The sequence below is a fragment of the Pollicipes pollicipes genome, unplaced genomic scaffold, assembly GCF_011947565.3.
Source record: "Pollicipes pollicipes isolate AB1234 unplaced genomic scaffold, Ppol_2.1 Scaffold_5780;HRSCAF=6845_pilon_pilon_pilon, whole genome shotgun sequence".
NCBI classification, from domain to species: Eukaryota; Metazoa; Arthropoda; class Thecostraca; order Pollicipedomorpha; family Pollicipedidae; genus Pollicipes; species Pollicipes pollicipes.
Genome location: NW_023596754.1, coordinates 126,960 through 154,658, shown reverse-complemented (window position 1 = coordinate 154,658; position 27,699 = coordinate 126,960). Strand labels below are relative to the sequence as shown.

At 59.4% G+C, this 27,699-nt stretch overlaps 1 protein-coding gene across 1 annotated transcript; it reads right to left on the bottom strand.

Moving 5' to 3' along the window:
* Positions 1 to 2,593: 2,593 nt before the first annotated feature.
* Positions 2,594 to 25,944, bottom strand: LOC119104081 (protein FAM102B). Its single transcript, XM_037227759.1, has 7 exons — positions 25,746 to 25,944; positions 18,527 to 18,647; positions 12,893 to 13,083; positions 11,674 to 11,801; positions 8,568 to 8,760; positions 4,352 to 4,539; positions 2,594 to 3,466 (listed from the first exon to the last, which is right to left on the bottom strand). Exons 1-7 carry the CDS (start codon positions 25,889 to 25,891, stop codon positions 3,366 to 3,368), a joined length of 1,068 nt encoding a protein of 355 aa, XP_037083654.1. The 5' UTR covers positions 25,892 to 25,944; the 3' UTR covers positions 2,594 to 3,365.
* Between the last annotated feature and the right edge of the window lie 1,755 nt (positions 25,945 to 27,699).

Here is a 27,699-nt window from a genome sequence, read left to right as displayed (position 1 = left end):
CTGATGCTGTTATCATTGTGGTCACAGGCAAAACCAACTCAAGCCGGCTTTCATGCACGTACTCTATGTAAGAAGCCTGATGTGAAGTCCTTCATGCAATTACTCGAAGAGAGTGCATGCAGAGATTGCATTGTCCACAGTCCACTGTCTGCGCCACATCCCGGCAAAAATCGCTTCCAAGCTCGCACAAAATCACAAAAAAAGATTTATACCGGGATGCGTCTCTCAAAAAGGCCGTGGCATCAAGTTATATCGCTGCTTGCAGCCGCTGACATGTTCTTCCATTCACATTTCTGCACTATTATTCGACGCAGATGCCCTCATATTAATCGACCGCGGTAAACGACTTGACATAAGATCAGTTGTTTCAGTAAAAAAAAAAAACTGTGCACATGAGCTATCATTTACACCCAGGACGTGGGATAATGACCCGATATACTAAATATTGCTTTTTCAGGGGTAAATTTCAGCCAAATATTGCTGCGCGGCACAGTGAGCCACGGTGTCTCCCGCAACGAAACAGAGAAGGTAGCAGGAAAATGGCTCCGGCGGGAGGGACTGCGACGACGCCAGGAAACACCGCGCCAACAATGACAGCAACATCAACGCTTAGTATACGTTGAATAATTTAGTGGTCATCGCATCGGATATGACCACAGAAAAGTGTACGCTTTGTGCAACGGTGTTGTTGCCGAGGCAATTTCGGACAAATACAAGGTGAATAAATATTGACCTGGCTCATTATTGATGATGTATAGCTGTCTGCCTAGAAGACGGCGCTCCAGCAATCAGTTGGACTTTGACATTTGAGATTTGAGAAAGAGCAGATTGGTGAAGCCCAACTGGGACCCGTCGGGGTTGGTCGTTTGGGTCCCATCCGGGCTGTTTATTTGGGTTCAAGCTAGAAACACCTATATGGAACCCAGCTAAATACGCCCACGTGGATCTGCATTGGACAGACCAGATGGCCCCATATGGCTGTCCATCTCGAACTCACATGGGTCCCAGTAAGACATGCTGCATGGGCGTCCTTCAGCCTGAATTTGACCTCAAAAAGGGCCTTGAAAGGCTAGGACTTTTTGACGGATACTAGTTTATGCGGGGGTGAATATTTTGACGCTTGAAAAGTTAAAATCAGCCGACATTATTCGTGATGTGGAATTCACCGTCCTTTGAGCGTAAATTTGACCTTGAAAGATGATCTCAAGACGCAAGGATGCTGTGATGGACGCGTTTCTTTTGTGGTGAATATCATGATGCTCGAAAACTTGAAATCGGCCAGTAATTTTTCGTTATCACGGAGTCCCTCGTCCTTTGACCTTCATGCCAACCTTGAAGGTCACACGATAGAAACGTAATTTTATGTTCTCGTGCCAAATTTGACCATCAGACGCGTTTTCGGGAAAATCGGAACTCATTGTTGAGTAAATCGTTGAATTCCCCAGCCCGACTGCTACACCGAAATTCATGCGCATTATGATTGATAGACGAGACGACATTTAGTCGCCACAGCCACACCACGAAGATGCCGCTAGCTCAGCACTGCTAACTTTTAGTACATCACGAATCTGGTCTTAACCCCGATCCTGTATCTTGTGTGTTTGGTACTGCTAGGCAACACTTTCGAGTACCCAATGTTCCATTACCCTGGGCTTACCAAGATACGTAGGTACTTTACCTACCGCCCTGGGCTTGCCAAGATACGTACCGTATCTTACCTATTGCCCTGGGCTTGCCAAGATACGTACCGTATCTTACCTATTGCCCTTGCCCTGGGCTTGCTAAGATACGTACAGTACCCAACATACTGCCGTAGGACGAACATGCATCTAATAAGCTCCATCGTATTTGCCTTCTAAAGATGTCACCGTACTGACTGCACACAGGCTCCACCATAATCCTCACATAGGCTGCACCGTACTCACCTCCAGTGGCCTACACCGCCTCGCCTCACACAGGCTCCACTGTGCTCACCTAACACAGACTCCACCGTACTCGCCCCACACAGGGTCCAACGTACTCGCCTCACACAGGCTCCACTGTGCTCACCTCACACAGACTCCGCCATACTTGCCCCACACAGGCTCCAACGAACTCGCCTGACACAGGCTCCACTGTGCTCGCCTGACACAGGCTTCACTGTGCTCGCCTGACACAGTCTCCACCGTACTCGCCTCACATGGACCGGAAGTTCTGCTTTGTTTTGCCCATGCTGGGGACAAAACTTCGCAAAATACTACTCGCGGGAAAACTGTCTGAGTAAAATGTACCAAATGATCATGAGGGCGCACAGCTGCCTACGCACTTAAAAAGGCAGCGTTCCTTAACGGGATGCTCGTAAGCACGTGGAATGCCTTGCTTTTGTAAGGAATAACGTAATGCAAACTGACGCGCACTCCACCATGATTAAACGGCAGACCGGTAGCACGTTCTCTGTGTTCCCGGTGTCATAGTCACCCATGATTTGACGCCAGAAGTGCCAAACATGTGAGACCATGGGAGCAGGCGGGCGAGAGCACGCCAGCACGGCTTAGGCTCACAACCGAGGCAAGCCACCGCCCACGAGCACATACGCCACCAGAAATCGACTATACCGAATTAAGTAGACTTTATTCTTTTCTATGCAGTCAACACGATTCGTAAAAATTTGAAAGTCGGAGACGGATAAAGCATTACAAACTGTTCCACGAAACGCAAAAAACATCCATTTGGCACCGGAGCTTGACAATCACGTCTGTTCGAACGAAATCCTGCCCGGGTCAAAGCACCATTAACGCTTCAAGACAAGCACGATATCAAAGGCAAGCGCAGCCATTCATGAAGTCGTCAATGATAAAACATCAGCGGAAGTCGCATTCATATCGAGCTCCACGAATAATACGAACAACTCAGACGTAAATCGCCCACAAAGACCACGTAGAAAAGAGACGGCGAGACACAGTGTAATCATATTGCGAGGAATAGCAACCACCAGCTGCGCTGGACTAGAAAACACGTCTTTCCTCCTCGCTGTCGGAGCGCCAAGCGGGTGCCGTCACGCCGCGGCCGGCAGACGCGCGAGAGGCCCGGGGCCGGCCACACACAACACATAATGACCGGCATTGGCATGCACAAGCAGTGGCCGAAGCAGGGACAATAGTCGTCCCGTTCTGCCCAGACGCCGCGCGCGACAGCATGCTCCGTCCACGCGGCACGCCAAAAAACCAAAGAACACACCCGGGCCGGCGGCGCTGTGGCTGGTTACTGAACACACCGCTGCGGTGGTGTCGGGCCGGCGGGCCGGCGGCCGCCCCGCGCCGCAGGACTAGAGGCGCCCTCCGCCGGACGCCGGGGGCGCGGGGCGGCCCAGCCGGCCAGCCCACCCACTACCGCTTGCTGATCACCACCGGCTGGTAGCTGGCAGCGTGGGCACCGGACGTGAAGGCCGTGCTGCCGTCCCTGGCCACGAACAGCTGCAGGCCGGATGCTGCGGCACGAGGGACGGCAGTGAGCAGCGGGCCTGGCGAGACGGTGGTACGGCACAGCACAGCACAGCAGAGCACGAGCGGAGGGGGGGGGGGGGGGCGTGAGAGAGAGCAGGAGCGAACCTGGCGACACAGGTGCGGCACGGCACAACACGAGCGGAGGGGGTCAGGAGCGGACCAGGAGAGACACAAATACGGCATGTCACAGCACGACCTGGAACGAGGCCAACAACTCCAGCCAATAGCGCTAAAGCGAATTCACCCAGTACTCAGCAAGGACATCAACCCGGAGCCGGCATCGATACCAGCCACATATACGTGCTTCGCCAGGGCAGCTGGTGACGCATGCATATGTCACCAGCGGGTCTCCGCCCGGCGCGCGCTAACGCGGCGCTGAGCGCAGCACACGGCCGAGCGGCGTCAGCGGACGGTCGGCAGCCGCCCGGCCGCACATAATCCAGAACCACCGCCGGGCCCCGCCGAGCAGGCCCTCATCACACCGCGTGCGGGAGCAAAGCGAGAGGAATGGTCCTATCCCCTAAGGGGTTTCCTCCTTTTATCGCGCCAGCTTAACCCGCACATTACATGTGGTTTCCAGATCAAAGGCTTCAAACGCGCTGAGTACCGCTGATGGATACACAAAAACAAGTCGCCATTCAGGCGTCACACGACGGCCTCGCCACCATCGCGGCCACGGCGGCCCCGAGCAATCATGATCCGTGACGTAGCCAGAGGGGGGGGGGGGGGGGGGGATTAATCGGGCCTTGCCTCCCCTCCGAGGCATTGGCAGTTCAGGACGCTCGTAGGAATGTCTAACAGCAAAACCGGCTTAAAGGCTACCTTTTGATGTTTTGACGTTTGGGCGTGGGGGTTTGGCGGCGACTCACTCTCGGCCGACTCGTCCGGGTCCGTGCTGAGCTCGGCGTTCTGCAGGAGGTCGTTGATGACGTCCTCCGGATCGACCCGCGTGGCGTCGAACCGCGAGCAGGCCGACGCCTCCTTCTTGCGCTTGTCGCCGGCGGCGGCGCGCTCCATCGAGTTGTAGTCCGAGAGGCCCGAGCCGCTGCTGGTGGTCCTGGCGACGCGGCCGACGTCAGAGTGCCGGCACACGACCAGTCACCAAGTCACCCACACACGCAATCGCCCCGGACCGACAGACACACAACCAGCCACACAGTCAGCTGAGCGACCAACGAAACAAACAACTATCCAACCAACGAACAGACCTGTCAACAAGCCCATCAACCACACAACTAACCAGCCTACCAGGCAATGGATAAATCAAGAAAAAAAACAGCGAGACAAGCAACCATCAGTCAATCCATCCTTTCATCAAGCACTCGGTCAACCGATCAGTCAACCATCTTACCAAAACAACAAAGCACATGACCGAAAGGTGCCATCGAACGAGACATGGGCGGTGTTCTAATTTTGTTCTAAAAGCACTATGAAAAGAGGAAGATTGCATAGCTACGCTACGCTCCAGCTAGGATGAAACACCGGTACGGTCACGGTGGTGGTCCGTAGTCCTGGCCTCAGTGATGTTAGAAATTCGACTGCCGACACCAGAACCCCAGAATTTAATCCAGAGTGCTGTTTTTCCGACACGCATGCTAAAGCCAGCCATACGACGGCGACGCGGGGCTGTCGCAGCAGCCTAGGGTGGCTCTCTCACACTGCGACTGGGGACGGCGCGGCGTGCTCGGCCTCCCGGGAAGACCTGCAGGGCGGAGCGGCGCCGTTAATCATCACGTCGAAGCCTCTCACCTGCCCGGTCTCCGAGCTGGCCGCCAGGGTACAGACGCCTGTGTGAAGCTGAGATCGAACAAAACCGCCCGAAAGGATTGGTGAGCTCACTGAATGACCGCGGCTAGCGTCCCTCTAAACACTCGCCAAGAGGTGCCCGGATGGGACGTTCGACGCGATACTGAGCCCGCGGCAATCTTTTGATCGTGGGCGGCTGCTCTGTGAACACAGCTGATTCCACGACACAATCGGACGCGCACCGATCCGCGCTGGGGTGGTGTTTGCTTTGAGCTTTGGCGTGAGGAGTTGACTGAACAGAAAGGGCGGTGCAATCCACAATTCTCAGGATTCCAAGCGGGCCGCATGAGAAAGGGACTTATTTGCACCTGTCGCTTCACGTGGCCTAAAATCACCACGCAAACCTACGGAACGCCAGTGAAGATACTATGATGGCACAACTTGATGGATCAGTACGGCGAATGGAGCTATCAGCGTGCATAAGCGCAGGTAGCCTCGCCGGCTTCTCCCGCATCTCTCGTCGACTGCGTCCAGTCACACGGCTGCGTGCGGCGGTCAACGATCTGATTGTCACGGCGGTGTCGGCGACAGCGGCTGAAACCGCCCGCCTGCGCCGGGCACGCCTCGGGAGCCAGCCCGACGGGCAGCGGCTGAGACCGCCCGCCTGCATCGGTGACGCCTAGGGGGCCGGCCCGACGGGCAGCGACTGAGACCGCCCGCCTGCGCCGGGCACGCCTCGGGAGCCGGCCCGATGGGCAGCGGCTGAGACCGCCCGCCTGCGTCGGTGACGCCTCGGGAGCCGGCCCGACGGGCAGCGGCTGAGACCGCCCGCCTGCGTCGGCCACGCCTCGAGCGCCGACCCGATGGGCAGCGGCTGAGACCGCCCGCCTGCGTCGGTGACGCCTCGGGAGCCGGCCCGACGGGCAGCGACTGAGACCGCCCGCCTGCGTCGGTGACGCCTCGGGAGCTGGCCCGACGGGCAGCGGCTGAGACCGCCCGCCTGCGCCGGTCACGCCTCGGGAGCCGACCCGACGGGCAGCGGCTGAGACCGCCCGCCTGCGCCGGGCACGCCTCGGGAGCCAACCCGACGGGCAGCGGCCACCCCTGCTGCTTAGTGCTTCCCAGTCCAGTGCTCAGCTCGGGCTAATCGTTCATTCGGAGCCAGAGTGGTCCGTTGGATACGGACACCTAGCACCGCAGAACCTGGGGCTGCACTCAGGACTCTGTCGTCGACCATCCGTGCCAAATAATGCACGTGTCTCATGACGACAGCTAGCCATTGCTTACGTGGCACGCGGACGAGGGACGGGCCCCCGGAGGCTCGCGTCTGAGTGCCCCCCTGCGCCGCGGCAAGGCTCGAGTCGACTGCAAGGGCGCCACTGCTCTTACTCTAATTGGAAAAGTCCCGCGCATGATTCATGGCAAATTAATTCTGAGGAGCTGTTTCAGGCACGGTCACGCCGCACCACCGCACTGGAACAGCTGGGACCGGCCGCGAGCCCGGTAACAGCCACAGACGGCGACGGGGGGAGGGGGGGACGTGCGAGGAATCAGCCTTGCACCTTTGGGACGCGGAGCGGAGGTTGGCGAGGCGTGAGACGCCAGTGCTTGCGCCGGCACGCGACGCGGCGTTTACATGCGCCGACACGCGGGTACACGAATAAGCTGTCAATAACTCGACGCCAGCGCCGTCTCGCCGCTGCGGCGCTTCCTTGGGAGTGCGTGTATCGCTACCATCATCCTGCAGGTTCACACCGTCTTCACACCAATGACGTGGAGCCGAAGCAGAGGCGGGCGGCTTTGAAGTTGGGAACTGTGAAGCCAGTAGCCTTGCATTCTTAAAACGCGCAGCAAAATGAAGCCAGTCGCTCCGAGCTCTGTACGCGCGTAGCCGAAACAGAAGCCAGCGGCCTTGAACTTAGGAAACTTGAAGCAAGATCCACGAGTTCGCAGCCACAACGCCCAAGCCGAAGCCGAATCTAGTGTGCAAAGTAGTTTTGCGAAACCAAAACCATTTCCACGTTTGCTATAACTGTTTGGATCGGAAAATACACGAGTTTTGCAGATTCATTGAGAAGGGGTGCTAACAGATTCATTGAGACGTAGTGGTAACATCGCGGATGGGAGATTATTCAGACTGATGTGTTTGTGTTGTGCCAGTATGCACTCGACGTTTCAAGCAGTTAGCTATCCGGACATTGTTAGGTGATGATTGGTCCTGAGGTTGACCGGTTGGTTAGGCTTTCATCCATGTATGCGTCACAGCCTCAAAAAGAATGGGAAGCTCTATTTCAGCTACACCACGGGATTACTATTTTGAGAAGGAAAAGCGAAACTACAGTGAAAATTGCCAAACGGCCGAAGCTAGCGATGCAAAATTCCATGGAGCCAAAACCGGAACCTCCATTCAAAATCTGTTAGAAGCCGAAGCCTAAGCAGCTTTCAAAAATTTCATCACCCCGAAGCTGTGGCCAGCCGTTTCAAATGGCACGACGCCGAAGCCAAAGCCGAAGCCAGTCGTGGAAAATGGCTCAAGCCAAAGCATCATGCAAAACCATTGGATAAAGATCGCAGCTTCGCCCAGTCAACACTGAAACCGAAGCCAGCTTCGTTCGCCTGCCTGCTCCAGGTGCCTCATCCCCCCCCCCCCCCCCCCGTTCGTGTCGGTTTCGGTCGGTTCAGCTGTGGGTCACACGCCGGTGGTGTGGCGTTTTGGGTGGGTCAGCTGCCTTGCCACCGTGTTGCACCTGCTGTGAGTAATCCAGTTGTTACAGCATCCTACCTGACAAGGGTCACCTGCCAGCTTACATCGTGGCGGCTGATGCAGCCCAGGGTCACCTGCCGTTCCTTCCATGCCATCACACCTGACAAGTGTCACCAGCCGCCCCACAACACCCTGACCCCGTGCCGCCCGGGGCTGCCGCCCGGAGCCGTACCTGAAGTGGAATCACCCGGAGCTGTTGCGCCTGACTCTGTGCGTACCTGAGGTGCTCTGACCCACTGTCGTGGTAACTGGCTCTGTACCGTATTCCATGTGGTTAGACTCAGACCTGTCGTGCCTGCCTCTGCGCCGTACCCGACGTGGCCTGTCGCTCCTGACCCTGCGCCGTACCTGAGGTGGCCTCACACGGAGCTGTTGCGCCTGCCTCTGCGCCGTACCCGAGGTGGCCTGTCGCGCCTGACTCTGCGCTGTATCCGAAGTGGCCTGTCGCGCCTGACTCTGCGCCATATCTGAGGTGGCCTGTCGCGCCTGACTCTGCGCCGTACCTGAGGTGGCCTGTCGCGCCTGACTCTGCGCCATATCTGAGGTGGCCTGTCGCGCCTGACTCTGCGCCGTACCTGAGGTGGCCCGACTCGGAGCTGCTGCTCTGCCGGCTGTGGGACGGCTCCGACTGGCTCTGTGACTTGAGGCTGCCGTAGCCCGACTGGCTGCTGGAGTTGCGTGAGTGCCCGGGCAGCTCTGCCGTCTCGTCCGGAGGCGGCGCGCCCTCGGCCGCCTCGCCCGGCACCACGCCGCACGTGGCGCAGTCACCTGCCGCAGAGGCCGCCAGGTCAGCAGGGCCGGCGCCGGCGGCGCTGGGGGTCACGTCATCTCACGGCCACCGGCGGGCTGGCTGACACCCGCCCGGGAGGGGGGTGGGTGGGAATGGAATGAGATCTGGAGCGGGGCGGCCATTGTTGGCCGTTCATCAGCACGGGGTCGCGAAGGTCACACGGAGTCGCGGCGTGCGGCCGGACCAGCTGCTACTCTGAGCTCGGAGGTCCCTGATCTGGGACACGGCGACTGTTCGCCACCAGAACCCGGATTTCGTCCCTTTTCCACACCCGTTATTTGTATTCCTGTTCACATTTTAGCTTGTGCACTGCCCTCCATACACTGCAGTTCTGCACCGTCACTTTGCGGCTGTCGCTTTGTAGACATCAATACATTACGAACCCCATATGCGTAACACACTCAGTCACTGCCAAGTGATTAACCCTATGGGTTTTGGCATTATTCACGAACCTTATGACGGCGCTAACTCGCTTGGAAGTGTTTGTGGCGATTGAGAAACAGCTTAAGAACACCGATTAACAACTGTGCCAATCTCAATCTACGTTAACCAACCTCGTCCATCGACTGCCCACCAAATGCTACTTCCTATACAAGCTGATTGCAGTATGTATAGGAAGCAGCTCGGCGAGAGACTTGGGAGTGTTAGACAAGGGGTTCGTCGTCGTTCAAATCCTGACATTCCATCACCATGTGGCGATCAAGGTCAAGAAAAATGGAATTGGTGAGCCGTTCATATCTGGCGATCGTGAACATGATTTCCAGATGTAATGAACGTTAATTAGCTCTCAAACAATGTTGTGCAAGGTGCAATGACGCAATCCAACAATTACGTAACAAGGAACATACTTAGCGAATAGAGAAATTGTGTTGTCTGGAGCAGTTTTTCACTTTAAAGTACACCAGTAGTTCTAAGTACGCTTATTTCATCATATATCATGCTTGCTTCATTGCCTTCAAATTTGGAGCATTCTCTTTAAGCATTTCACGGTGCCTGCTAGACCTTTCAGTGCTCCATCTGTATCCAATTCCTTTTGTGGCTTAATATCTTTGTATACCTCGTTACGAGATCGAATTCAATACGGCTACATTACGCTGCCTCCTTTTACATCAGTTGGCAAACTCTCCAGCAGGCCATAGTAAATGACTGCTGTATTGTTTCGCTTACAACTGTCTTTAATCTCCCAGGGCGTCGCAATTTTTTCCATTTTCGTTCACCGTATCGTTGAATCTCACTAACCAGTCGCTTCCGTCTCTAAGGCCGCGTCTCTCTTAATGTAAATTTCGTCTCCTTTGAAGACCGTTTTGACTGTATACTTCTATCATCATACTTCTATCATCTACCTCAACATTGGCACTCATCATATCGCGTCATTGCTAGACCAAAACGTTCGCCCCAGTAACGACCGCCAACACTTCCACTTCTTACCTAATAAGCCGTGTTATGTACACACGTACAGTCACCGCGATAGGCCACCATCCCCAGACTGTTCATGGAACTTTCTACTTGGCCGATGTCACCCATGGGCACGCCATCACTGATAGCCGCCGCTGCCGCCCACTGGCAATATGGTTGTCCAAATAATGAGATCCCCTCCAACACGATGCCAGACCCGCTATAACTCAGCCCGTGGCGACTGAGCCAGCCTTTACCATCAGCTTAACTGCGACACAGGCTATGCCGCTCCGCAACAAGACCCTGGAGCCCGGCACGGCCCAGCACGGCGCGGCACGTCGGCAGAGACCGGCGGCTTGGGACCAGCTCCCGGCCAGCCCTGTGCGTCCGCGACCGCCGAGTACCTCTCGTGCACGGGTCCACTGCACTCTGAGCGCGTGGGAGTGGGTCCAGCGTCCGCCAGCCCCCGCCCGGCGACGTCACCCCCGCCCCCTCATACCCAGGCCAGCCGGACCGTGTATCCGAGACGGCAGGGTCAGGGGTCGTCCGACGGCCGCCGTCGTAGCCGTGTGGAGCTGCAGCCTCGTCAGCCGGGCGTGACGCCATCTCAGCTCGAAACCCGGTCAAGCCCGCCGATGACGTCAAACTCACGCGGGACGCTGTCAGGTGACGTCACCGACGACGTCCGCCTACACTCCCCCGAGACGCTGTCAGGTGACGGCACCGATGACCCCGTCTACACCCTCCAGGGACGCTGTCAGTGACACCACGGACGCCGACAAGACAGCCGCATGTGATGCGGGGACGACGCCACAGCGAACCCTCCTCAGCAACGGCGATGTTGGCCAGTGACGCCATAGGAGGTCTCACTGACCACTAGGTCAGGTGGCGACGTCCCGACTGCTCTCCCAGCCGCCGTGACGTCATCTACCGACATCGCACTGATCGGCCCAGCCCTGCCCAGGGCTTTACTGGGTTATTTCTGTGCCCGGCCGAGCATAGCCCGATGCCGTATCCACGACGGGGCTCCATCACGGACCATCATGTTCCGACAATCATCATGGGACTATCATGGCGACTGTGACTGCCGCCTCCCTTCCCCTCGATCATACTTCCCGACGCATCTGCTCGGTGTCTGCTTCCAACAGACTCTTCCCACAGCTCAGCAAGGCCCGTTGTCAGGCATTCCTCTCAAAATGTAATATGTCACCGCATCAACACATAATAACACATTAAGTTCAAGAGCACCACCAATCCAACGAAACGCGCCAGCCTCTGCGTCTCGCCCCCTGAAGCCCCATCTGGCGGCGCCGACCTCTGCCCTTGGTGACGGGAGATTCCCCCCCCCCCCCCCCCCTGAAACCCTCATCTGGCGGCACCGACCTCTGCCCTTGATGAGGTGAGGTTCGCCGCCTGAAGCCCCATCTGGCAGCACTGACCTCTGCCCCGGGTGAGGTGAGATTCGCCCACCTGAAGCCCCGTCCGGCGGCACTGACCTCTGCCCTTGGTGACGTCCTTCAGCTGGAGACCGCCGGTGCCGGCGCGTACCGTCTCGACGGCGGCCGCCGCCGGTCCGCCGGGCTCGGGCGGCTCGCTCGGCAGGTGAGCAGAGCGCGGGTTCGGCCTGCGGACACGGCCACACCCGCTCAGCCCGGCCGAGGTCAGTGGCCGGCCGGCGGCAGACCGGCCGCAGCGCGTGGAGTCACCATCGCCGCCGGCGGAGACGCAACACCCCGGGCCGACCCCCGGACGGGGCCAGGGCGATCGCGGAGGCCAGGGCGGCGGAGAGGAGCTCCGGCTCGCGCGACGCCGGCCGGGTCAGGCACAGCAGGCCGCCAGCTGCCGATGACGGCTCAGAGGATGAGTCATTGAGGCGCCTCATCTGCCACATCAGCCTGTAATTGTGTTGGCTATCCCGCCAGTCCAGCGAACCATTGGGAGCATCGGTGGCATGGAACGGGGACAATGTGTGCTACTGTACTTCGCTAGAAACGTTTTATCAAACAGGACAATTTGTGGCCCAGTGCGGTCCACTGAGAAAGAATATGAAACCGAGCATTCGGGCAACGCACGTTTGACAACGATAAGGATCTGCACCGGGGCAATTCGCCGTCCAAAGCGAACCCACGCCCAGCGTAGGCGTGGCCGTGTTCTCTACGGCGCAGCTCCAGCACTCAAACCGGCTGCTGCCGCGGCTGGATCGGCGCGCAAGTCCAGCACTCAACCTGGCTGCTGCCGCGGCTGGATCGGCGCGCAAGTCCAACACTCCACCTGGCTGCTGCCGCGGCTGGATCGGCGCGCACGTCCAGCACTCAAGCCGCGCGAATGAAACTGGTGTGGATCGAAGGCGCGTTAGCGAAATTGAAAAATACTAGAACGGAGCAAATGAATGACACAGTCAATGGCGGCGCGCACTATACACATTTTCTAACAACCCAGATCTACGGCCAGAAATGCAACCGCACATTGTACATCTGGCGGCACGATCGTGCGCACTGAAGGGCAGAACTATGCGAGCAAAGCGTGCAAATGCGTGCTGACACATGGCGAGTTCCGTTTTCCTCACGCGCCAAGGCGCACCTTTCTTCCCAGCCAACCGCGCCGTGCGGGCGACGCTCGGTTCCCCCGTCCGGGCCGCGCTGGGCCGCCGGCACGCTGTCCCGCCGACTCTGTCCGCGCGCGGATCAGCGTGCGCCGGGTCGGCGGCGTACTCACGTGCGGAAGCAAGGGTCGCCGCTCAGCAGGGTCGTAGACAGCACCACCTTGAGCATGGAGTTGTCCTGGCGGTGGCGCAGGTCGTGCTCCTCCAGCAGGTAGCGCCGGCACTGGCCCACGCCGCCGGCGAACTCGGCCAGGTTGATGGTGGCGAAGCCGAGCTTCTGGTAGGAGCGGCCGCCCTTCGCCTCCTAGGTTGGGCAGAACGGTACGTCAGAGCGCCGGAGCGTCAGAGCATCAGAGCGTCAGAGCGCCAGAGCACAGAGCGCCAGAGTGTCAGAGCGGAGCGCCAGAGCGCCAGAGCGGCGCGTCAGAGCGCCAGAGCGCCAGTGCGTCAGAGCGCCAGAGTGCCAGAGTGTCAGAGCGTCAGAGCGCCAGAGTGTCAGACCGTCGGAGAGTCAGAGCGCCCGAGCGCCAGTATCAGAGCGCCACAGGACGGTGAGGTGACGCGGCCCGTCGGGCGGACAACAGAGTAAGGGGACGCCGGACAAGCAGCGGGAGGAAGCCGCCGCAAATCACCGGGATGCATTCCGCACTGCACGTAAACAAGCGCGAAACGCAGATAACGACCGAGTGCTGCAACCGAGTGGATTGCATCGCTGCAAACAGTGTTTTGCAACACGACATTCCCTGGCGGTAGCCCATACTTCAGTGTCAGGGGGAAATACGCGGAGTCAAGCCAAGGCCTCTCACAACGTGCCGCGATAGCGTTGGAGTTTGCTCCTCAGTTGTGGTGCACCTGGTGCAGTATTGGAACACGCTTTAAAGGGAGCACGCTTAATGTTTTCGGCTTTCTGCATTTGGATCTTGCAACAGCTTTGGTTTAATTATTCTTATCGATCCCATCGATGGCTGTGCGTGAACAAATACAATCATAAGACATTAACCACTCAGCGGGCAGGAGAGCGCGAACGTACTGGCTTATATGTGGCGAGAAACTGCGCGCTAGGGATATGGCCATTGTTTTGGTTGCTAAGCAACGTAGAGCAATCACATTTCCTTAGAGCCTGGTGCAGCCGATTAATACGACAAATTTATTGTTCCTCATCTCAGTATATGTAGGCCGGCATGAATTAATCGCGGCGCATACCAGCTGACCAGTCTTACTATTATGCAACGCCATACACCCGCAGTACTCAACTGAATGTAACCGAACATCAACGTCATGGCCGCCGCCATCGCCACGTCCGCAAGCTGCTGCCAGCTCTGCCAAGCGAAATCCTCGAAAACTCACTGGCTAGAGCTAACGATGCCTTCTCAATGATGCCGATGCGTTTAGTGGTGAATTTTGCTCGGGGCCTACCCCATAACCTCGTTTTTAAATACGAACCAAACAAAAGTTGGGGTCTGTGACAATATCTAATCAGTGAAAGCGAATTGGGAAAAACAAATGACACCGAAATTTTCATTTGCAATTCCCTGCCACCCGACGTGAACAGTTAAAGGTCTTAATTTGACCAGGCAAATTTCTTTTAAAGCGACAATGACAACAAGACCAGAACCGCTGCCATTGCCAAAACCATTCAATACAATGTTGCTACTTCGAAGGAGTGATTAAGACATACAAGTCATACACCTCTTACCAATCGACAACATCTTGGGAGCTGAGCAAATCAAACGTAATGACCACCGCAACATCTAGTTTACCTCCTGCGAGCCAAAACACAGGCGGGTGCGCGATGGAATATTACACCTCCTAGAACCCACCACCTTCACGGCGGAAGGGGCAAGTGTGTTCCACGGGCAGTGCGTCCCGTGATTATCCGGCCACCGCACCTCTGGCAGCGGGCAGGCTCCCAGCCTCCTGTCAGCCGCGCACGCCACCTGGTCCGAGTCTTGGAGCCGCTTCACACGCTGGCGGCCAGCCGACCAGAGCGCATAAATACGCGGCTGGCGGAACCAAGGCCGCGCATACCGGCCGGTCCGGCGGCAGCGGCGCGGCCGAGCCTCCGGTGGGCATCGGCCCTGGACACGGACGCCCACAACGTTCGCCGAGCCGACATCGCTCGGCGGGCAAGTGAGCATCCCGGCTCGACTGCGACGCCATTGACCGGCCATTGCCGCCACGATCAGCGGAGATCGGCACAACGGGCCATCAGACTGGGCCGGCCGACCGACCACCGCCCGGCTACAGCCAGACGCGCCGGCTGAGGCGTGCTTATTGTCAGAGTCTGGTGCAGACCGGGCCCGCTGCTCGGGCGCGCGGGCCCGCCCCACACGGCGGCCGGGTCACGCTGGCGTGGGTGGCGTGACATGTCATGAGGACGCCTCCCCACGCGGGCACGGAGTCACGCTGCCGATCGCTTCCGGTGGGGTCTCGGTAATGAGGTCCCCAGGGAGTCGTGCTGCAGGTAGCAGGCAAGGTCACCTGCCCCACGTGGGGAAACCAGGACAAGGACCGCCAGCGTTCTTTGTTACCGGAGCCCCATAGAAGCGAGATTCACACATGGCGCAGTGTACAAAAGGATTACATCGCAGTGAGAACACCGAGATTGCCGTGTTTCATGCTGTCTAAATGTGGATTCTGAATGCCCCGCACATGCTCACTCTAATCATATAAATTCGTAAAGCCCGAAATCGTCCATTTCAATAAAGCATGAACACAGGATGCCGCATGACAACGGCGAAGGGCTGTGGCTGGAGCCGGACAGCCGGCACCAGGCGGGAGCGTCCTGTTCGTGCCGTTCGATGACCTGACATCGGACACCACGGCCAACTCGTGAGAAGACCGACAGCCTGTTGACACGTCCAACCAAGAGCGTGGCTGGCCCCGGACGGCCCGGAGCGTGGCTGGCCCCGGACGGCCCGGACCGTGGCCGGCCCTGAACGGGGTCAGACGGCCCGGCGCGTGGCTGACCCCGGACGGCCCAGAGCGTGGCTGGCCCCGGACGGGGCCGGACGACCCAGAGCGGCGGCCGGCGAGACGGCCTCCGCAGCCTCGCGGCCCCGCCGCAGACGGCCTCCGTTTCCAGACAAGGATCGCCCGGGACGTGACGCCCGGCACAAACCGCCGCCAATCAAACGAACGGCAGTCACGTAATGTTCGGCCCCATCAGCATGACAACGTGATGGACGATTCGGGCCGGCGGGGACGGCGGGAAACGGGCACGAGGCTGACAGCACCGGGTGCAGATTGACAGCGTGTGGCAGCGGGCCGCCGGTCCCAGCCAGCCTTCACACCGGACCGATGCGAGTCGAGCGCAGACGGCATGCCATCCGTATCAGATCCCGAGTTTCCCCGGCCCTGCCGTACGTCATGCGGGTGACAGCACACGCACCCTCGGACTATTTCAAAACAGCCACATATGCATGTGAAACTGGCGAGGTCCAGTCCAGCCGGTCCGGGCGCGCCGGGATTTCGTCCGGGCCGGCGCCGCTCGCGCACGGGTTTCTCTCTCGGCGGCGGCGTATGCGTCGGCGAGCGGTTTCGCTTTCGGCGCCACGTGCGCCGGGCGGCGTCACATGGTCGGCCGGCTGGCTGCGGCGGCCGCCCGTCACCGCGGCGCGTCCGACGGCCCGGCGAGGTCACAGGGCACCGGCCAGCCGGCGGCACAGGGCGTCCCCCACCGGTCCGCAGCAGACCGGCGGCGGCTGGAGCGGCGACGCGCAGCTGCGAACGCCGCGTGCGGGGAGGTGGCGGCAGGACGCGGCACCTGTCCGGCGGCCGTGGCGAGAGCCGGCGGCGCGCAGCGGCACTCCCGCGGCGTGACAAGTGACGCGGCCTCAGTCGACCGGCGGCGGCCAGCACGTGACGCGACGCTAGTCCGCAGAGGCCCGTCGGGCCTGACAAATAACGCTCTGGCCGTCAGCGGCGGGCAAGTGCCGCTCACCCCCGCCCCCTCCCCCCCCCCCCCCCCACCCCCACCCACGCCAGTGCATGTCGCGATGGCGCCTGACTAATGCACGGAGCGCGGCCTTTCATGCCGGCGCTTTCGCACACGTCATACAGTGAAAGCGCCTGAGTCCTACCCCCTGCGCTAGCAGCGGTGCACCCCGGTTCGGGTGTCGGTCCGGCATGGCTTTCGTGAGAACATTCGCGTACCGTACATTAAGAACACTCACATAAGTTAAACGGCTGGTTTTAGTTGTCAGCGACGCGTTTTCTTCCTTCGACATGCTTTCCCGTCTAAAAGTGTTATGACTTCGATAGCATGGGTAGGTCAAAGGAATAAATACCTATGCACGAAAACAAAGCGCCTAACCCGCTACCAGCCGACTACGCTTCGTGTTAGCAGCACTTTCATGTTCGCACCGAATGCAGGACTCCTGCTTAAAACGGATCCAAAAGCCAAACACGGCTACTGATCATCCAATACCGCAGCCCACCGACATTTTCGTAGATCAATAGGCCGGAGTGTGTGTCGTCTGGTATCATTCCTTCCCGTCACATCGCCAGTTTACTGGCGAGCGCCGAGACCGCAGGCACTGACCGACTGCTCGCATGGCAGGCAGCCATCAGCCATGCTCCCAATGCCGCCAAGGCCGTCAGCGCATGGCCACAGGCAGCCGGCGTGCCGGCTCGGCCGGCGGGTGTAACACAGACGGCGCTATATGGCCGTGCCAGGCGGCTCGGCCCGAGTCCTAGCCACCATTTGAGGCGTCCGCGTCGCCCATGGACGGACGGCCGACCGGCGCACCGAGACAACGATGGTGACGCGGTGACGTTTGCCCCCCCCCCCCCTTCCTCCCAACGCCTATCACGCCACCCACCTCAGGGACGCCCGGTCCCACCTACGTCCGCGCCAGGGACCAGTATCCATCCTGTGCCCTCGTCAGGGACATCGTCGTCGGTCTGTGTCCTGTCAGGGACACCGTCGTCCGTCCTGTTCGCTCCTCAGGGACACTGTCGTCTGGTCGTTCCCTCTGTAGGGACGCCGTGTCCCGTCCTGTTCCCTCCTCGCGGGCCAATGGCGCGGTCGCAACAGGGCGCTGGTGTGCAGCCCAATCGCCGCGTGATAGCCCAATATCGCCGCTGGCGCCCGCCCCGCGGTCAGCATGGCGCCCACCGACGACCCCGGCTTGATTTCAGGGAAAACATATTTGCCGTGCCTCCGACGGTGACGGAAATAACGATTTAGAGGACGCAGACGCCACGGTCGATGACAGCACATCATGACGAGGGGTGGCGCGCGGACCACCCCGTCTGTGAGAGGCAGGCACCTCTAAGATACTGAGAGCTGCACTGCGAATTTACGCGGAACACCCGCGCCTCCAGCCCAGACTGGCCACGGGACACTGCGCCCGTCCCGACGGCCCGCCTGGGCCGCCCGTCACGCAAGCGAAACCCGTCGCACGCCCGGGACGCGCCGGTTGCCACACTTGCCGGCGGCCTCCGAGCACGGCGGCAGGTCACGTGTGACGCTGGCGTGACGCGATACACCACGGGGCCGGCCGGCGCGGGTGTCCAGACCCGGCCCCAAACCACACCGATGTCGCACCGACCGCCGACCATGCCAACGGCCCTCCCCGTCACCTTGCTCGGGAGGCGCCCACCGGGTCCGGCCGGCACGTGGGGGCGGCAGCGTGGTGCGCCCGGCGTCGCCGATCCACCAGCCAGCGGGGTGCCGGCCTCGCCGTCCGGTGGCCGCCCGCCGCCACGGCGTCGCCGGCCGGGTGGCGCGGCGGCCGACTCACCTTCCTGACCGAGATGCGCAGCAGGCACGGGTCCAGCACGCCGGTGGTGCTCGGCGCCGACAGCTTGGCGCTGAACGACATGCGCGCGTTCCACTTGACCGTGTGGTCCCGCACCTCCTCCCTGGGGACATGGCGCCGGCGTCAGCGGCTTCAGGGCCGGGGCGAGCGGTGGCGGTGGCGGCCAGGCGCCACCGCTGGGTCAGCTCTCTCACGTCGATGGTCACAAACCCGACACAAACACGCCAACGCACACCATCGGGGCTGGGGAGGTTTGCACACCACGTGCGTCAATCCACCGAGCTGGACAGGCCTGACGCTGGTCGACACGTCATCGGCGGGGGCGACAGGGGCCTGGGGAAGGGACAGGGGCTAAAACCCTCAGAGGTCGCGGGGACAGGGCACCGGATAAACGAGCGTTTCGTCAGAGGTCGCCCGCTTTCCTGCACGCATCGATGTTCTTTCATTGGTCGATGTTCGAAGGCCAGTTTAGATTGCGGCTGTCGGCTACAAAGGCCGCTGTGACAATAACAGCCCCAATGTTACCGACAGCTATCGCTCGGCCAAAGTCGGCACCGAGTTCACCGCGAGAAAACTCCGCAGCCAGCCCAAACGCTGAGGCTCCCAGAAGGTGAGGGGAGCGCGCCTGTCACATCCTTCCATACACGTGCAGACTTCCGCCTCCTCCCCCCACCCGCGTAATGGCATCTCTCCAGTCCACGCCATGCATATGGTTCCGTTCTGCGACGTAGCCTGCCCTGCTACGCCCTTTCTGTCCTCCCTCTCGTCTCGCTCCACTCCTCCGTGCGTCTGCGAACACCGCCCACAGACGCCGACCACGGCGGCCCCTGTGGCGGCCAGTTCACGGGGCGCGCTGGCGGCGTGCCCTTGCTCGCACACCTCGAGCCCATCGCCCGCGCTATCTGTCACGCTGCACCAGCAGTATCAGGCGTTCAATAATGCCGTGTATTCAGCGGCTGAGTGGTGCCAGCAGATAGGCACACCCCCGTGCGGGGAGCGCCACGCCCGCGCCCGTCGCACCGGCGCTGCAGTGGCTGCACGCAGCGTGCGCGGCACTCGTGAGAGGCTGCACCGCATCTGATCACCGGGAGATACTCTGCTCTGAGACGCTATGACACTGTCTGTCCTGTCTGACCTGTCTGTCTGTCTGTCTGTCTGTCTGCCGGCGACGGCGGCCGCCTCCGCCGGACCGGACCGGTTGTCTCCGACGGCCGGCTGACCTTGCACCGCCGCCAAGGTCGCGGCCGGCCGACAGAGGCCGCTCTGCGTGGGTAGGTAATCGTCGAAGCTCGTGCGTTCCGGGAGACGGCCGCCTGAGCTCGCGGCGCCGCGCTTCGGAGAATTCTAGCTGGCTCACGGCGGCGTGGGTCGTCTCACTGATCCCGACACCGACCGGTGCGGATCCGGGGTCGTACCGACCGGCCAGGATCGCGCCGGGCGGGGCGGGGCGGGGCGGGGCGCAGCGCTCGCACTCGGCCGGGGTCAGGGTCAGCGTGTCCGCTCCATCCGCGGGAGCCGCCACGGGATGGATGACAACAGGCCACACAAGGCCGCGGACAATGGGACTCGGCTGCTGCCCTACCGACTGCAGACGCCGCACACAATGGGATGAGCCAACGTTCGTCCATCCTCGTTCCCGGAGCGAGAATGTTCGTTCGGCCCGGTCAGACCAGGAAGCGGCAGCCGCACGCCCACCGACAGAAGCCGCACCACTGGCCTCAGATGGCGACAACACCCACGACGTTAAACGTCGCTCGGGAAAGGCGCGGCGTTGCGATAGCAGCGGGCAATACCATTAGCATGAGACCAGCGCGAAGAAGAGATGGTGATCATAATCAGCCCGTCGTCCATAATAATCAACCTGTCCGGGGTTGCTCAGCTGATCACTTCCGCCTGACGAGCCCACACTCCCCAAGACTGAATCGCTCAGATCTCACCCCACAGGCGCGAGAACGAACAGCGCTGAGCATGGACAAAACACGAAAACGCTGTGACCAGTGCAGGGCAAAACGGCCGTAAGCTCCACACAGTATCCTTTCACGGCACGGGCACTGCCCTGTCAAGTCGTTTTCGTCACCTGACGCGGAGGGACAGCGCCTGGTCCCGGCCGTCGTGCCCCCCCCCCCCCCCGCTCACGGAACGAGAGCGAGGCGCCCGGGACGGCCCGGGGTGACGACCTTGACCCGCGCTCCGCCGGCTGCGGCTCCTTCCCGAGCCCGGTCCGTGGGAAGAGCGCTGGCGCCACGCCCCCGGGCACTGCGGCCGTCACCGGCTGCCGGGACGCGGCCGGTCCCACCGCCGCGCTCGGCGCACGCCCCTGTAAACATCAGCAGCAGCGGCGACGGCGGCGGCGGCAGCGGCGGCGGGACGTGCTCGCGCGCCCGTCGGCGTCAGCCGTTTCTGACCGGACGAGGGCGGGGGAGGGGCCGGGAGCTGCCGACCGCGCCACCGGCTGCTGCCGCCAACAGCTGGGGGTATTGAGGAGCCGGGGCGGAACAGCCGGGGCCGTTAGGTGCCGCCGGCCGACCATCAGACCAGCGCCGGCCGGGCGTCTGGCGGCGCCGCCGGCGGCCGCAGCTGAACGGATGCGACCGGCCGCGCCGCCGCGCCGCGGAAACAGCGGCGCCGCCCGCCACGCGCCCGGCTGCGAGGTGCCGATGCCGGTCAGGCCAGGCCCGGCCGCCATCCAGCACCGCGTCGGCATTCGGGCCGCGGACGAGGCGCCGCACCGTTCACACGGCCGGCGGCGGCCTCCACGCCTCAACGGACACGTCCAGCCGTGCAGTCGCTGTGGGCGGACGTGACACCCGGCTCGTCACTGTCGCGATCGCTCACAGCGGACGACGCGAGAGTGCTCTCAGCGGGGCGCGGCCGGCGTCAGCGACGGTTGCCCGCTGTGAAACGGTTCCGCTCAAACAGGGGAACTGAGGCGTCAGGCAGACCGGCGCGAGGCTACGGCAACCCAAAATTGCTCTCATCATTTTGGTGGCACCCGTGTTTAAGCGCTCGCAATGGAACATACAATCGCCGGAGGAGAGCCACCCCTGACATGGCTCCAAGCGAGCTCCATCCCTGACCCTGACCCCAGCGCTGGGTCTCGGCTCTTCGGCCCCTCCCGGCGGCAGCGAACCCCGTACCGTCTGCCGGCCGCAAACATCATGCAAGAGCGGCGCAACTTGCAGACAGGACAACGCACGCCGTTGTCACACGCTAGAGGGACAAACACGCGTTTGTAAGGCTATTTTGCAACGCCGAGGGAGGGAGGCGGGCGGTTTCGGTCGCGAACGAAAACAGACCGCCTGTTCGCCGTTGATGTGGCAAATGTCGTGGGTCACATCCTGGCCCCGCAGCTGTCTGCTTCGCCGGTGAACACAAGTGCGGCATGTCCGTAAAGCAGACTGTGGCTTGGCAGGGCCTCAAGAAAAAACACGCGCCCCTAGTGCATGCAAGACGCCTCCCCGGCATATTATGCATAGCCATGTGTGATCGATACCTCCACGTGGCCTCAGTTGGACCGGCCGCAGTTTTGCACCGTGCGGAGCGACCCCATTTGACGGAACAAGCAAAGGTTTGTCGCGGTTTGGTTATTTTCCCCCGCGTTGTAACGGTCAGCCAGGTGAGCGCAACTGGTTTGTGGGAACAAAGGTAGCCAACCGCTGCGATCCCTGGCAGTAAAATAACGACGTGGAGCGATTATATCATACTTAACTCAACTCGGCGGTCCAAGCATAAACAACGTGTTGTTGGCCCATACAGTCACCATGCACAACTCGGCCTCGGGCTAATGGCACGGTCGGCGCCCCGGGTGGCCCGCCTGACCTTTCGACCGTCGCAGGGCGCCGCGACACGGGCCTTTCACCCGCGGAGGGGGCGGGGGCGGGGAGGGGAGTGGGCGTCAGTGTATTAAGGCGGCAGCTTTGGTAACGCCGTCAGATCAATGTATAAGCCGCCCAGCGCGCGCCCTTGGTGGCTGTAGCAACTTGCACCGCGCTAGACTCGACAAACAAGCCATCCACGACAAGCCAGGCGCAGCGATCGTCAGCGTCTCTGAAAGCGAAGGAAACGGGCCAGCTGCCGACACCGGCGGAGACGAGGGCGAAAGTGTTCATCCGCAGCAGATGGCGACAATTTTGGCCACCTGGTGCGCGGCAGTCCACTGCGAGATGAGGTAACACTTCCAGCAAACAGAATGACAGCACCCGCTCACCCCTCAACAAAATAAACCGCGCGTCCTCGCAATGGTTACGAACGATTTCGCGTAAGTCTTCTTAAGCCTGTGCAGAATGGGCAATTTAGACCCTGGCACCATCACTGGCATTAAGTTCAAAGGGACACCCAGAATAGACGCCATCCGAATCGTTACAAAAGCCACATGGCAAATGGAACCTCGCAGTCGATCCTTCGATGCCTGACAATCCTATCAGTAGTGCACGCACCGTAGGATTAATTCGAGCTGGGCTCGACTATCACCACGGCCTGCAAAGCTGACAGAGCTGAGCAGTGGTGTACTGAATCACAGCCAAGGTTCATCCCATTCTCCCAGGCTTCATACAACCCGTTGAAATTCCCAGAAATAGGAGAGAAGCCAAGCCATTCCGTGGCGTACACATAACTGTAAACGCAAACGCTTCGTTCCGTAGTTACGTGGATAGTTGTAGCTTTTCCCCTGTCTGTCGCCACAAACGCTGCCACCGCAACCCAAAAATACGGCCACCACAGCTCAAAACCGGTGGCTACCCCCGTCCTGTCTGCGCCGCAGCCGAGCGCGACGGCGGTGCGCGGGCCCCACCAGCGGGCCTCCGTCCCCGGCGGTGCCGGGCTGGGCCGGCCCGGAGCCTTGCTGGGGGCGGCGAGCCAACTGCCGGCGCCGGTGGGTGGTAGTGTGACGCCGCCCCGCCTGACCGCCACTGTCCGGCCCGCCCACGGCTGCGGAGGCCGGCGCGGCGGCCGGGGCCCCAGGCGCGGCCCGCCTCAGGCGCCGGCCCCGCCGTCGGCGCCGGTTTAGCCAGTCCGGGCCGGCCGAGCACCGCACAGTATGCAGCGGAGCCCCGACCAGACCACTGTGACCCGGCGGCCGGTCCCGGAGGGTGCCGGCCGGGCCGGACGCCCTTACGGCACACCAGCGCCGATGTATGCGAGTGCCGCGTTCACGGCGGCTCGCCCGCAGTATTCAGCTCAGCCGGCCCGACCAAATCATGACGTGTACGCATGAGCGGGCGGGGCGGGGCGGGGCGGGGCGGGGGAGGGGCGGGGCTCACGGGCGGTTTGCCAGTGGGGCGGGGCGGGGGAGGGCGCAGCAGGCGAGAATATAGGTCACATCATGCCGGCTTGCGCCCACAGCCGACGGGGGGTGTGCAAGTGCAAGCCTCGCCCGCCGCACAGGCTGCTCGCTCACATGCCGCTGTGTCAAGCACGCGGGCGATCCGTCCCAACAGATCACGCCGGATGACGTGGACAGGCTGGGCCAACTCGACGGGCGGCACAGGAGCGCGCACTTCGCACGTGCGTGTCAGCCACTGAGGCGTTTGCAACGGCAATCACTTTGAACTGCGTGAAGAGCCTGGGGAAATGAGTCTTCAACGAGCGGCAGCTTTTCCCACACGCGAAAAATCCACGTTATGAAATCCAGCCGCGGCACTCCGCTGCAGCGTTCATGATTCACCGCACAGGCTCTGGCTTGCAGCACCGTCCCAGACCACTCCCGGCCACCTACATCAACACGTTCAGCGCTGTGGGCGCTGACAGATGCAGGCCGAGCGGACCCCGAGCCCTACCCCGCCACTGCCTGCCTCACGCCACGCGGCTGACGGCGGCAGCTCAGCGCAGGGCTGGTGCACCATACAGAGAAGCGTTCGCACGCCCCAGCCTGGACACCAGCCTCTCGGATGACATACCGCCTCACTGGGCGGCGCAGATGAACATGTCCGCTGGGCAGCCAATGCCGCCCCACCGTGAACACAGTCTCTCCGACGGACATACTGCCTCACGGGGCGAGGCAGATAAAATATGTCCGCTGGGTAGCCAATGCCGCCCACCCTGGACACCAGCCTCCCAGACGAACCCATACTGTCGCATAAGGCGGCCCCAAATGAGTATGGTCCACTGGGCAGCCAATGCCGCCCCACCCCTGAACACGGCCTCTCAGAAGACATACTGCCGCATAATGCGGCGCACATATGTCCGCTGGGGAGCCAATGCCGCCCCACCCTGGGCACCAGCCTCTCAGACGACATACTGCCTCACTGGGCGGAGCAGATGAATAGGTCCGCTGGGGAGCCAATGCCGCCCCCACCCTGGACACCAGCCTCTCAGACGACATACTGCCTCACTGGGCGGAGCAGATGAATATGTCCGCTGGGAGCCAATGCCGCCCCCACCCTGGACACCAGCCTCTCAGACGACATACTGCCTCACTGGGCGGAGCAGATGAATATGTCCCCTGAGCAGCCAATGCCGCTCCAGCCCATTGACAGCAGTTGTTGATAATGACAGTTTTGACAAGCAGTTGTTTGCAGTTGTTAGAAAATGTTGTGCAACACAGAGCACAGCCCGAGATTTCGATGTTATCATGAGGTTTTGACCGGAAGCATCGAGGCCTGCGAGAACAATGGCATTACAGCTGGCAGCCGTTCACTCTGCAGCGGTCACTGTTACTGACAGGAGTTGTTATTCTACATAACATTCAATTGGTGGGCTCGTCTACCGCTGGCGGTGCAAACAGTCCTTCAAATCAGTGGCCAAGATGGTGATCCAATCTAATCTGATCAAATCAGTGGTCCAATCTAGCTGCAGCATTCATAACAGACAGATGTTACTTGACAGAAGAAAGCGGTGTCACCGAAACACAACTCTCGGTTTTCTACACAGCACACCGAGGATGATCTGTGCTTAATGAATCCCGTTATTAATGGAGAAGAGCGATCGGAAACAGCTCCGCGGTCGTCGGAGAAACAGCGAAAGTGCAGGAAAACGCTGCGCGGGGACAAACATGGCATATGCCAGCGCTTTCGACCCTCTACGAGCGGACAGCACGTAACAGCAACGGAAGTAAGCGCGGCCCGAGCGGACCTGTAGAAGGGAGTAGAGTTCATCCGCCTAGCCGCCCACCTGCCACCGGACACTAGGTCACCCACAGACAGCTGTGACGGCACGGTGAGCGCGACCGAGACGTGTCTGGGGCCGAGCGGGCCCACTGACCGACCTGGAAGACAGCTCCTCGAACTTGCCACCGTCCAGCAGGTGCACCTTGCAGAACAGCACGGCGTTCACAAATGGCACGGCCGTTAGCTCAGCCAGTTCCAGATCCACCTGGAACTTGTACTTCTTCTTCTTCACCATGATATTCATGATGTCACTCTGCTTGGCTAAGAGTTGTCCACACTGGCAGCCTAATCCACGCCTACGGCCTGCAATAAGAACGCCAGGTTGTTACGCACCCGTGACCCCAGTGCGCACGCGGCACTTGTTGCATGGACGTGAGCCACTTTCGTGCCTTACGGTGCCATGCTAACCATGGTTGGAATATAACTTTTTCGATCTTGGGACCACAATGTCATAAATAAAGGGAATGGGCAACATTGCTGGAGCATCAACGCCTACATTGCGGTCAGCTTGGCCGTGACTGATGAAAATGAGTCAAGTTATGTACTTAAAAACCACCATAACTACATCTTTTACATAAATGTTATTCACTTGTAACACAACATTTGCCTGGTCATATCATGGAGCATTATTGCATCATCCATGCATTTCATAAAAGTTTAATCTGAGCAAACACTTAATAATCAAACTACAAAAATGTTTCTATCCCTTGCTATTAATTAGCGGCCACAAATGCATATAAGCATATATGTTACTACAAAACCTTGAAAACTTGGGTTGCATTTGTTTTTTTATCAAACCACACACAAATTTAGTGAGCATATGTATAAATGGCATCTACATCAGAATACATGCTAGTTTTATTGGCTAATGTATCAAAACTCAAGTGTAATAAAATTACAACACCTGCCTTTAACTTGTTAGATCATCATGATTTAATCACTTAAAAAGCATCTATGTATGACCTATTAGTGTTGATGACCTATCATATAATTATTAAATAAACCAAGGGCTTTCAAATATATACCATGACTTATCAGGTCTGCTCATCAAACATTCCATATAGCCCACCATTCAAGCATTGTATATCTGGAATGGCAAAGGGATAACCACTTCACACAGTGAAGAGGGCTTCAATGGATATGACAGACTGGGATGCCTTTGCCTATACCAAGGCAAATCCTACCAGTAAAAGTGAATGGCCATGTTTCAGTTGGACAAAAAATTGCATTTTTAAACTGATGCTTCCTACATTAATCTATATTGCCAATACAGACAACTCAATTACCATACTTGTATAACCATTGGTATTCCTTCAGAGCAAAAACTTGCATGATGATTAATGCCCAAGATATGCATTTTTGATCTTGGACTAGCGATTAGTGAGAAAAAGAATATTTGGCACATCAACAGAAGACACATCTAACTGTCCCCACATTTACAAACACATCATCATACACTGGCAGCAAGGACTCAACACTTGATCACCCAACTGCATGTTTTGTTATTCAGTCTGAGACCACATAATTTGTTCATTGGATGCATTTCTAGGATCAGTAACCACAACAGGCAGTATATGTTGCATAAATCCTGCCCCATCCAATTGTGAACTTAAATTCCAATTCCAGACAAACAATAGTATGCTGTAGCAAAAGCTTAGTATGCCAAATCTACTGATCTCTATTCTACCCAATGGCAGTGACTAACTTGACCTTTGGTGTGACCATCACCACAGGCTGCAGGCCATCCTGACTGGTTACAGGTCTGGTCAGGGCCAGAAAAGCAAACACTAAATCAACTTGAACCTGCACACCTGCCATTGGTAGATGAACCGAAAACAGGCGCTGACCATATGTGAAAGAGTGTCTCAGAAAGAAGGGAAGCCGATACACTTTTGGAGTTGATTCTTTGCATGCATCACTACAGGGTTACCCTGGTCCTACCCCCCTTGACTCTGATGAGTGAGCCCTGAAAAGACACATGATATTGGAAGAGCACTGCAGTGCCAATGAAACATGTACCAACAAAACACACCCCTGTAATTAACTCACTTT